General features: G+C 43.0%; 1 protein-coding gene across 3 annotated transcripts in view; it reads right to left on the bottom strand.

Moving 5' to 3' along the window:
* The window catches only part of GALNT9 (polypeptide N-acetylgalactosaminyltransferase 9), a 130,714-nt gene that overhangs the window by 57,417 nt on the left and 60,342 nt on the right, over positions 1 to 12,955 (bottom strand). For all 3 annotated transcript variants that reach the window (XM_030959163.1, XM_030959161.1, XM_030959162.1), the window contains 2 exons: positions 12,397 to 12,594; positions 4,769 to 4,886 (listed from right to left, as the gene is read on the bottom strand). In XM_030959163.1, the coding sequence (XP_030815023.1) occupies positions 4,769 to 4,886; positions 12,397 to 12,594 (316 nt within the window). The remainder of the gene's footprint in view (positions 1 to 4,768; positions 4,887 to 12,396; positions 12,595 to 12,955) is intronic.

Below are 12,955 nucleotides of genomic sequence, written 5' to 3'. Positions count from 1 at the left end.
GAATTCATGGAATGCAGGCACCACCACTTCAATCCTTTCATGACTTCTTCATGCTTGGCTCCCCAAGCCTAGCATTGCTTTACCTCAGGAAATACCTCTGAAAGTGCTAAATTAAACTGGAGATGGAAAAAGGGGACACCTTTACTCACACACTTTATCTGGAGGGTGAGACCTGGGAGATTTATCACTGAGATCTTTGCAGCCTAAGCACTGGGGCAACTTCCAATAACAGCAGATTACATCACTTACCAGGATTTTGCTTAGGCAGTGTAGAACTGCTCAGAAACGTTTTAATAGCATTTAACTTCATGCTGAAAATGCTGATTTATTGCACTCCAGTGTGAATAGGCATGTCTAAGGACAGAGCACACCACTTTTTCAGATGTCAGCAACTGTGGGGTTTTGTTAACACAGTTCAAGTGATTAAATGTCTTTGAACTAAAAGGCTTTAAGACTTTTAAGTCAAAACTGAATTAATTTATACTAAAAATTACAGCTTGGGAAAGATCCAAATAAAAATGAAGCATTTTCAGATTCACCATAATAAGACACTTTGATTAACCTCTATTTTTTGTGCAATTTTCACTTGTATTTTACCACAGCACGTGTGAAAAAAGGCTGGAATTTTGAGTAACTCACCAGAACTGAGTTTCTATTTAGCTCTAAGACTAGAGACCTGGCCTCATGAATCACACAGAGCAAAAAGCATTGTCCAGAATTCAGAATTAAAGTTTGCTATACATAAACCTTGTGACATTTTTATTACAGCACACCAGTCTGGAATCTGCATTTAAAACACTGACTGCTCAAAGGAATCTAAATCTCTTTAGCTAAAGGTAATAAAATGAGGTCAAAAATTCACTACTCAACAATCTAACGTTAGCATTTCTGCTCAGAAAAAATGTAGTTCATCTATTTTTAAAGAAAGTAAAGGCAGGGCATATAACAGAAGTTGGGAAAGTATAATGATGTGCTTGTGTATGGAAGTCCATTAGGTAATGAGCTTCATTTCCTCATCAGGAGATTTTGGTGCATCTGCATCATGATTTTTTTTACAGTAAACAGAGTACTTGTGTAAGCCAGAAGTGGGACTGCATTCCTGTTGACACAACCCATGGTTTCAGCTTGGCCTCCATCACCAACTGAAGCACAGCAGCAGAGAGCACTCAGGATCTGAGCTGGATCCTGGCTGGGGTCAGCTCTTCTCAGTCCTGAGGAGCTCTGTGCTCCCAGAGACATTCCACTGACAGTGCCACAAACTGGCCAAAGGTACCTGGGACTCACCTGCTGGTGTGACTCAGTGCTACTGAGAATAAAGCAGCCTGGTGCTGGCCATAAAAGAAAAGGAGTTTCACTTGCAGTTATCAACGTGGCAACAGATTTTTTAAAATGTAATTTGTTTGGATTCTTAATGGTGGAAGCAGAACTTAATTTCTGCTGCAGCATCCTTTAAAATAAATGCTTGATCTCTTTCCACCCACCATTACAGCTGATGGGCACAAAGTGAAAAGAACAGCAATTCATTCACCTTATCACTGGAGCACCAGAGGAAGAGAGGGATCCTTAGTGCAATGATTAATGACTCACTATAAAAAGATGCATCATAAACTGCTTGTATTAGGTTAAATCATAAACTAGGCTTTTAATGTTTATATGATCCCTTTCTAAATAATTAAGTGTGTCTGTAGCTCCCACTAGGAATGGAACTCACATGATGCTTGCACAGCATGCAGCTTCTTACAGGGTCATAATTTGGGACCCTCACTTAAAGGGATCCCTGTCTGCCTCCACATTCAAGCACTGCTTGAATTTCTCTTCCTGTTGGGACATCTCCCTGTACTCAGAGAGACCATTTGATGTTCAGGAGCAGCAAAGATGATCTACCCTGAATTTGGAGTGTCTTCTACAGCCTGTGCTCGTGAAGGGCAGCTCATCCACAGAGGAGTCAGCCAAGACTGGATGCTGTAATTTCCTGTGTTTAGGTGCTGATAATAACTCCCATCAGCTTCAGTAGCTGGTTGGAGAACAGTGAGAGAATAGCACCATTTGTCCTAACAGAATTCCCCCAATTTATCCACCTCATGGTGAAACTGCCACCTTTAAAAAATACAGTGCAAGGTGACATTATGTGAGTGTCCATCCATTTCCTTACTACCACAAGCCTGCAAATGTGTCCATTTCCCTTTTATTTCCCAGAACAGCTGGTGCTTTTTCTCAACCAAACCAGAATCTCCCTCTCTTGGCAAACAGACATTGGCTTCAGTGTGAAGTCACCCCATCAGGAGAATGTTGCAGCTCTAACCACTCTAACCACCATTATTTACTCAAAAAATAATAGGAGTTTAAAAAAGAGCTGCAGACCCCTAAATACTTTCAATAGGCATAGCAGGCAACCCCAGCCTGTTGCTGCACTGCTTATTCATACTCAATACAGAAAATCTCTTAGGCTAATTATTTAAATATTTCCATCTATGGAATTTAGGAAAGGGCAAAGCCAACAGTGGAATACCCAAGGTAATGATTTTTTAATAAACAATAGATTTCATGGGAATTAGCTGGGTTATCAAACAGTATCCTCCCAAATCAGCTCATTAGTTTCACTGTTTCCCTATTTCACTTTATTAAAACAATTTAAACAAGGGTTCACTAGATGCAATGTAATCTATTTCAGACACTCCAAGCCTAATCCCTTTTCTCTTAGCAGTTACATGATAATAGTTTTCAAAAAAGTAGAAAAGGATTATTGTTACAGCTGTTTCAAATGAGGACTGTTTGCAGCCAAGCATGGGCCACCACTTTCCCTACATCTTATTATTTATTATTATATTAATTTTTGTTCTTTACTTATTCATTCATGTATTCCTTCCTTTTTCTATCTTTCATTGCTTCACACAAGCAGTCACACATGGTCAACAGCACCCCTCTGTGCAGGTGGGGGGCAGGCACCAAATACCCCTGCATGGGTCACTGCACCAGGCCTCAGGAAAGAAGTGATTTTTTTGCAATTTACTTGGAGGTTCTGGAGTTAAAAACCTCCCAACTTGGTAAATTCACAGTGGTTTTATAAATAGCCTAGAGAGAAGGGAGAAGGTTCCTGTGCATTTTCACACTGTTAGTTTCTGACAGCTCTGAAAGGCTCACAGGAGGGGATCACACATAGGATTTGCAAATTAGGAGGCAGACACTGTATATTACTTGCCAGGCTGGAAACACAGAGTAACAGACCTGTGCTATGGACACACAGCTTCCTTCACAACAAACTCATACTCTTGTATTTTCATAAAACCCTTTCCAAACAGTAGGGATAGCTTTTCTTATAGGGCAAAAAAAGGCCCCCAACCAAAATAAAACCCAAAGCAAAAGAGCTGTTTCCTAGATCCAAGCTTTCTGCAGGCTTTAAGAGGTTCCCTATCCCTGAAAACCCATCCTCACTCACCTCAAATCCTTGTGTCTTCAAGCAAGTGCCATTTCATAATCCTATTAAAACCTTTGCCTCTGTTTACCAGGAGCTCTAATCGTACTCAGCAAGTTCTCCTGGCCTAAGGAAGAGCGACAGCTTTCACATTTCTTAGGAGCCTTATTCATCAACCACGCCAGAGTTTTGCCAGAGTGTTCAATCTATTCTGGGAGCAGCCATGTGGAAAAAGCTTCAAACAGCTCAAAGCCCTGCACAATGATAAAGGAAAGCTCACACAATCCTGGTAATAGCCTGACCCTCTTAAGGAAAATTGGATGATTTGTGGTAGCAGTTTTTCTGTCCCCTATGTGAATTCTGAACCCTAAAGTATAAGCAGTGTATTCACACAGTCCCATTACAAACCCACCCCTCTTGCAATGCTGGAATAACAAATACACACCCACATGTGAAAATAAACTCTTGCTGCAGTGCCCTTCCTCCTCAGTCCAATGGTGTGAAGGAGTTTGTAGCCATTTCAGAAAAAAGAAGAGCCAGATAAAAAATGGACTAATATGATGTTCAATGTTTCACCAAGAGCAGAATATATGCTTTAATGAGCACATTACATGCACCAGGGACATGTTACTGGGAAGCAGGGGATAAAGAGTAAAGGGAAAATAATTAAACAGTCAGCTTTATAATGAGGAAACTCTGTTCATGCAACATTAAGTGGCCTAATTTTCAAATGCTAAGCAAAGCCACATTCCTTGGGCTTCAGGAGGACTTGCTGGCAAGCACCACCTTGAAACCAAGGGCAAGGGATCACAGGTATCCAACCTTCTTTAGGTCCAGGCCACGGGACTGATATTCCAGTCATCTGTCCACACTTCACACTGAGCTGTCCAACAGGACTGAATATCTGCACCCTGTATTTTATTCTACAAGGAGGATCCTTAGAGTTGTAAAATACCCCAGCATTCATAATGTGTGTATGATGAACATTCCAAGTGACTTCTACCAGCCTGGCCTTAGTTTTCTGTAGGTGTTGCATCTGTCAGAGCACAAATGTACAACCTCAGCTAAGGGCAATGAACACATGGAGACTCAGAGAGGCTGTTTGCACCAGGAAAGAGACAGGGAAAGGGGAAAACCTTTCTCACTGGGCTCAGACACTGACAGGGAGAACCAATAAAACATATTCCTGACTGTTATCAGTTCTCTCAAGGCCAGGAACGTGCACTTACTGGCACTGTCACTTCCAGATAGTGCTGCAGCATCAGCTTCTCCAGCACAACAGTCAGACAGCAGCTCTGCTGGGCCACAAGCTCCCCAGCACCCTCTGCACATGCACAAAGTCTCTGTGTTACTCACTCTCATGCCTAACTCGATGTTTTCTCCTCCATAGACCTCCATGCCAGGGTCCAGCAGGCCAATCTCACCAAAATACTCTCTGTCCACCACAAAGGAGCATCCAATCATGGCTGGTGTCCTGCACAGAGAGATCAAAACAGAAAATTAAGCCATTGGCTAGCTCTTAGAGACCTCAGCTCATAACAAATGTACACAGATTAAACAGTTCTTTGTTTTCAAGTTTACATTCTAAATTTACCTATTAGCATCAATCACATGGCACTTCATGTATGCAAGAAATTCCAGTACTTCTCTGTTTGTGCTGTAATTTCTGAAGACCTTCTGTTGAATCATTCTCTAGCTAGAAGTGGTCCCAAGGCTCTAAAAAACCACACAGGGCTCTGGATACTCCTGGCTGGGCGCTTCCATCGTCTGCTGATGCATATATTTATACACCAGGATCTTTGCATTTATAAATTCAAGTTATTTGATGAAATGCATCTTCCTGATTATATTTCCCAGAGCCAAGCCTGGAAACAGATTTGCCTAAAAAAGCTGAGAGCTCTCCCATACACAGGATGAGACATATCCTATATACATCTTGATTTCACATCTTGTAGCACTGAAAAGCATATCTTAGGCTAACAAGGAATAAATTTGGTCTTGGAACTAAAATGAAAGAAAGACACAACCAAGGTAAGGAAATTCAGTGCCTTTGCAATTAAATAAGCCTTGGAGGGAATATTTCAGGTATATTTTTAAAGTTTTACCCATGATAAAAGAGGGAATGAGGTGAGGGAGAGAAACACACACCACTTTCTTCATTTTCCTTTTCGTGTATTCAAAGCTAAACACAAACTTCACTGGATCAAGGCATCACTGCTTTGCAGAACTGAGATACTAGTTTGGGCTTAGACTCATTCTTTTTCCAGCCCTGTCTCCCCCACAGAAATCCTCTGGAGGCAGCTCCTTACAGCAGCAGGATGCTCCCATGAGGATGTCTCCTCCCCTTCTGATGAGGAATGGCACTGCCAGGCTTTGCAGACTGCTCTCAGGTGCTGGAATCTCTCTCTCTGGGGGATGGATTGCTGCAGCTGTAGGCTCTGTCCATTAAAACCCTCAGTTGTTAATTGAACAGGGGTGGGAAATACATTTTAGATGCAACTGCATAATCATCACTCACAAACAAATGCTACTGAGTCTTTGCAACTCCCTCTCTCCCTTCTAGAGTTTATTTCTTCTCATTATATATATTCAAATATCGACTTCACAAGCTTTCACAGCTTTTTCAGGAAAAAAAAATGTTTTCAGGAGTGAGCAACAACAGCAGAACAACGACAGAAAGAACCACATCCAGCTTTTAGAATTTTATACTGGACTACAGTGTCACATGGACATATCACAAACACTTCTCAAAAAATGTGCCTGAATTAAGCTCCAGGCCCTCACTTGGCATTAGAACTGGGTTTTTCCAGTACCTGAAATACTCCAGTCCATCCACCACTTTTAGTGCAGTGCAGCAGAAAGCTGGGAATGGCCACATGAGCAAAAGCAGCTGTGTTAGCAGCTCTTACCCCCTGCTCACTGCCAAGGGGCAGCACATGAGAAGCTGAGTGCCCCCAGCACTTCACAGCTTCAGAGCACAAGACATTAACCTGCTTTATATAAAACAACCTTTTCCCCCAGTCATGCACTTTCTAGTAAAACAGAGACATTTCTAGAAGGAGAAAGCAGCAATTAGAAGTGTACTATTTTTTACCAACACCTCAAAGGTGTTGTGAAACTCAATTGATCTGTGGAATATTCTTTGACACAATGGAGGATGTTATAAGGATTAATTATAATCAACAGGAGCACTCAAAGGATAATGTGGGAAACACAGCAAAAATGGGTTTTGCAGCTAAAAGCTCAAAATGCAGCCTAGAGTTGTATTGATTCTGCACTGGAGAAAGACACAGCACAGTCAGGTTGGGGGAATTACCTGACAGCACTGCTGTAGCAAGGGAGACAGGAGAGAAACATTTCTCTGGGAATGCCCTGGGAAAGGCAAGAAGCACAGGGAGGTTTCTGGTGGTGAACTCTCCCTCCCTGCATCAGGAGGAGAGGCCCTGTGTGGGAGGGCAGTGCCTGCCATGGGATGGGGCACATGGGCCAGGGAAGAAAAGCATTTGCTGCAGGTCTGAGTCAGGACTGGTCTGTGTCAGTGAGACCCCCAGGAGCTCTGTGGGTAGAATTCCAGCAGGGGCTGACACCCATTTCTCCAGCCAGGTGCATCCCCCTCCTTCCCCTTACTGAAGGGAGATGCCTGGGGGCTTCACCAAGAACCAGTGAAGGAGAAAGGGATGGGGACTAAACTGCACATGGTACAGTCAGTCTTCCTCTGCCTTATGCATCTTTCTCTCCTGCCTTAAGGCCAGCATATATTTATATATATTTATTTTTATATATATTTATATATACATATGTGCACAATGCAATCAGGTCACATTTGAAACAGTTTCCTGAGCAGCCAACTGCAATTTCCAGGAAAACTGACAAACACTCACAATAACCACATAAATTCAAACACAAATAGAACCATAAATAAATATATAAGCATAAATGTATATATACAGGCATCGTGAGAGACACAAGGAGTTTCAAATGACACATCACACATCCTATCTCTGAGTGTTCCACCTCTCCCAGCAGGATGTTTCTTTGATTCAGGTTCTTAAGCAGCACCTCAGCCTTGGTCTGACATGTAAGTGGGGAAACCTGCAGGGTACCTGCAGAAGTATTTCTGTTTTTCTTACAGCTCATGTCTTTCTGCAAGAAAGAGTCGCACCAGGTCCTGAGAACAGAACTCAAGGACAGATTTGCTGCTTGGGAGATACAGGGGGAAAAAAGACAAGATGACAAGCTAATGCTCATCTAGAAAGGCTGAGCAAATAGGGATGCAGAACAACTCTCTGATGCCCTGTGGAAGTCAATTTTTTGGAACAGGCAGGACACCCATCAGAACCTGGACAAATAAAAGCAAAACTGCTTTGTTACAGGCTCCTGTGAACCAGAAACTGAAAAGATGGCTGTGAGCAGTCAATAAACACTCCCCAGTTTTATTATTACATGGCAGCATGGTTTATCATGAAAGACTTTCCCTCCTGAGCTCAGGTGGATTTCTTCCCAGAGCAGTGAGAGCCCAGACTGGCTTCATCATTATTGTTACTGCAGACCAGCACGGGGCCTGACTTGCACATGAGATCGGCACACACAGTCTCAGATAGAAGCAGCAGCACAAAACACTTCACTGGGGGCACATCAAACTCTAATTTATGTCCATGGGCAAGGCACTGGCACTCTCTGGAGCAGCTGATGCAGTGCATGTACATGCACATCCCTACTGGTAGCAAGCTATGGCATATTAAAGCAGTAAGTGAGAACATATGAAACAATGAAATGCACCACTGCTGCTGGAGGAAGATAAAATGGAAAGCTGTGCAGTGCTTGGCTGGGCGAGGCTGACTAATGACTCTAATGTTAGTGGCTGCTGATCAAGAAATCAAATGCAGAGCAGTCCATCACAATCACAGCAGGTGAGGGAAGACAAGTCAGAGCCAGAGTTCAGAATACCAGAAACCTTCCTTGCTGTTCCAAAACCCAGGGCAAAAAAAGATCCAGCATGTATTAAAAAACCCAGCTTGTTTCAATGCATAGTCAAATTCATGAGAAGCCCTGTGAAACAGATCCTTTGTTGCACAGTGTGGTGCCACATGATAAGGACATTTTTGGGCAGCGTGCTCGCAGGAACACGAATGGAAAATGACGCGATGGACACAGCGTGTCAAAATAACAATCCTCACTTAAATCTTCACCTTACAGACATCTTCCATCTCAAATGTCAAACATGGAAAATGGATTGCCTGCAGAAGCCAGCTCCGGGAACATCAATTGTTCTGAAGTTCAGAGTATTAACATGGGGGGGAAAAAGAACCGACTTTAAAGTGCATCAGAAATCTTTACAAAATCTGACACCTTGTTCTTGCTATTTCTTTACCTTTGTTAGCACTTCAAAGCCAAGTCCCCTTTGTCACTTAGCTCAAAACAGCTGATGTGACATTTTATGGTGCACACTTGACATGACTGCCCATGAATGAACCGCTGGTGTGAGGGACAGTTGCTGCTCTTTCCCAGCAAGGCTGAGTACAATCACTGTCAGTGTTCAAGAAATTAGAGGATCAGGCTTAAAATAGAAAAATTCTTAGGAAAGCAGCACATCTTTTGTGTAGTCCCAGAAGAAAACAGGAATTGGACGCTGCTTTCCAAATGCCTCACCCAATTCTGCACATTGATGATATTTATTCATACAGTGCAAACATAAGAAATGCCAGGGCTGTGATCCTCCCTGATACCAGGGTACACATGTTCTTTAATGCTGAAAATCTCTAATCCATCTGGAGATCTGGCAGAAAGTATTCAACTACAAAACCAGTCACAGGGTTATTTGTTACCAGACTTTTCTTTCACAAAACACAGAGAGAGGCACAAACCAAGCCCACTGCCTGCTGAAAACAGTGGCAAACAAAGCCTTAAGAGGGACAGTGGTAGCAAGGACCAAATAGACTTGCAGTTTTCATGGTGATGAGCAGCTTTGAAATTTTCTGGACTGAAACAGGAATCATGGTAGCAATATGTGATTTGGAAAGCTGGTTACAAAACCAAAACCTGTACCAAACCAAGTCACATCTAAGATTTTTTTAAAGTTACTCACTAGCCTGACTTTGCCTTTCTTTTGAAAACACACTTTAAATATTCCACAGCTGGTAAGTTCCTACCATGACCACTTTCAAATCTCAGTCCTAAGGACAGACTTCCTGGTTGTTTTCATCAATAACACTCACACAGTCACTGTTTCCACTACCATAATTACACTGTCATATCACTTAAAAGCCACAAAATCACATTGTATTTCCACAGGCAGGAACAACACAACAGCCAAATGCTTTAGCAAATCCATCCAGGTGCCACAGCTTCAGGGGCCCCTCAGCACACACTGCAGTGTGGCCACAAAGGGGATGCTCTGCTCTCCTAAATCCCTGCCTTCAGAGAACTTGTGCCCAGAGAGTCATGGAAATGTTCATGCTTCCATACGGATGTATCTGCATTTTAGGGCATGGAAGGGTTAATTTGCAGAAGAGATGCTTGGGCAGTGGCAGTGTGGCAGTGCTCCTGATATCTGCCAGCCAGGGTTGGGTGTTCTTCTGCTGCTTGTCTCATCTGTCTCTGGGCAGTTTCTGCACTGTTGAACTGGAGGGTTTCATCATTTGGGTTCAGAATAAAATCACTGCTCTTGGGAGCCAGCTACTCTTGTGCATCAGATTTTAACACTGCTCAGTGCTTGAGTTGGGATTTGAGTTTTTGATTTTGGATTGAGTTTGTTCACTCCTGTGTCAGCCCAACTCAGTGCCAGCATGGCACCAGCAAGAGCCTGAATGTAAATCTGAGGGAAGTCCATGGTAAATCAGGCCCTTTATTGCTGAGGTTTAACCTCTTAGTTCAGTCTTATCTGTTATGTGATCATTGTCTCCAGAACAGAAGATACTGAAATACTGGAGCAATCCATGGGAAAATTACTACAATGATTTCACATATAAATTGTGAGTCATGAAGTGCACAAAACCTTTCAGGAGTGAAAGCTTTGGATGATTAATTTTCCTTTATCAATAAACTTTCTCAGGGCTGAGTGAAACAGGTATAAAACATCTGCACTTTTAAAACAATGTGAGGCAAGCAGGGCATGTTATCCAGGAAAACTGATTTCCTAAGTAATTACTTCCCTCCTTATTGAGGTTTCAAGCCAAGCAAAAGGTCAGTGATGATGGACTGTGCTGTCCTGCAGTAAATAAGGTTAATATTACTGTATAGCTCTGTTTTTCAGTCACAGAGCATGAGAATGAACCTGAATACAATTTGCAATGCTTGTTCAAATACAGATTAAAATATTGCTTTTCATGAGGAAAGATCCTGTGAGGTGGTCCCATCTCACTGATCACTTAGAAATGCGATCAGTGTGTCAGGGTCTTTTCACTTCCAAAAGATCACTGGCATTTTTTTCAGGTAGGTCTTTTGTTGGAAGTGCTTGGATGAACTTTTCAGGATCTGGTAACTCAAGCTTTTCACTGGAAGGGAAATACATCAGCTCCTCTACCAGAGCCCACACTGGGACCATACAGTAGAGCTTGAGCTTGCTTTAAGATGATGCCAATGTACAAGAAAACGAAGATGACTTTAAGCTGGTAATTTGTGTCCTTCTTAAGAAGTCTTAAAAATAAGAGCATCCTAAAGTGCATACTTAGGCTTCACATGTTTTAGCATTTATTTCTAGAGTTGGTAACAGCAGTACCCTTAACCCAGCACAATATGTCCCAGAGGAGCTGTTAGACAAACATCTGCACTGGAGATGAAAGGCTAGGAGATGTGAATTTTCAAATGGAGGGAAGAGAAAGCCCTTTTCACATCAGTTCCTGTTTTCCCACTGTAACAATTCTCAGCAACACCTTCACAATTCCTGTAATGGCCTTTCCTCAGAAAATTCCATTTCTGTAATGCACAATGTTCTCTTGTAGGGAAAAGTAAATTGACACACTGACTACATGGTCTGGTGTGGGTTTGCTTTAAATTCAACCAGTAGGAAAACTCTGAACATGTGCAAAGTTCTCCAAAAAAAAAAACCAAACCAACAAAAAAACCCCAACCAAAAAAAAAAAAAAACCAAAAAACCAAACACCACAACCCCAAAAACAACCAACCAAAAAAAAAAAAAAAAAAAAAAAAAAAAGAGCAGCTCTCAAACACAGCTCCTAGTGCTTCTCCTGGGAAGCCCTTGTTTGGACTGATGACCAAGACTGCTGCCCACAGAATAGGAGTGAAACCAGCCACATTGTAATCCTACACACAATACCTTTGTTTCTCTTACACACAATGGGCCAGAGCCCACTGGAAAATAAAAGGTTAGATGAAAAGGATCCTAGCTTTCCTACTAATGGCCAGAACATGTGCTTGAAGCACGCACACTCAGAGCCAGAGTACTCGTGTACATTGTGGGGCAGCTCTGAAAGGCAGCACACTCATCCACAGCTTTTGTGGAGCCATCAGTTTTCCCCAGTCTCATTTTGTTATTCCTGCACAAAGCCTGTAGCCTTGTTTATAGGGGATATTTTTGCCCCTGACGAGGGGGAGAGATGAATGCATCCGACTCCTTCTTATCAGAAGGCTAATTAATTACTTTATTATACTGTATTATTCTAGACTATATTACACTATACTACATTACATCTAAACTGAATCTGCCAGGCACTCAACTGCAGAGAATATTGTGACTGTCAGCCAACAGTCTCAACACACTCACACACTTGGCCCTGATAGGCCAAGGAAACAAAACACTATCACTTTGGGTAAACGATCTCCATATTGCATTCTACTTTGGCACAGCAAATTAGATAAGAATTGTTTTTTCTTTCTCTGAGGCTCAGAGAATGTGAAAACCAGAAATATTTTTGGGAAGAACTGTGCCTTCCTTTTCTCTGTGAAGAGAAATGTGGCGACACTCGTTCAGACAGCCGAGATGGAAACACCGCTCTGCCCAAAGCGACAGCGCAGGGGAGATTTACCTGATGGGAGCTGACTCATCCCCTTTATCAAGCCAGTCCTGTGGTGGGATGATGTACATGCACCAGAGCCCCCAGTTGTAGCCGTGGGCGGCGTTGGCATATTGCTGCACCTCGAAGGTGTTGTACTTGATGTTGTCGATGGCGGGCAGGATGATCCGCTTGCGATCCTCCTTGATCCGCGTCAGCGCCGGCTCCGCCCTGAGAGCAACGAGAGCAGCACAGGGTGTTACAGCCATCCTGCATCCCCAGGGTGTCACAGCCATCCTGCATCCCCAGGGTGTCACAGCCATCCTGCATCCCCAGGGTGTCACAGCCATCCTGCATCCCCAGGGTGTCACAGCCATCCTGCATCCCCAGGGTGTCACAGCCATCCCATCCCCTGTCACAGCCATCTATCCCCTGTACAATCCTAACCCCATGTCACAGCATCTATCCCATGTTACACATCCTCCCCAGTGTCACAGATCCTCCCCATGTCACAGTCCTCATCCCAGTGTCACAGTCCTGCTCCCCAGTGCCACAGCTCCTGCATCCCCAGGGTGTCACAGCCATCCTGCAT

Source organism: Camarhynchus parvulus, chromosome 15 (genome assembly GCF_901933205.1).
Source record: "Camarhynchus parvulus chromosome 15, STF_HiC, whole genome shotgun sequence".
NCBI classification, from domain to species: Eukaryota; Metazoa; Chordata; class Aves; order Passeriformes; family Thraupidae; genus Camarhynchus; species Camarhynchus parvulus.
The sequence above is the reverse complement of the archived record's forward strand: the minus strand, read 5'-3'. Positions and strand labels throughout refer to the sequence as shown.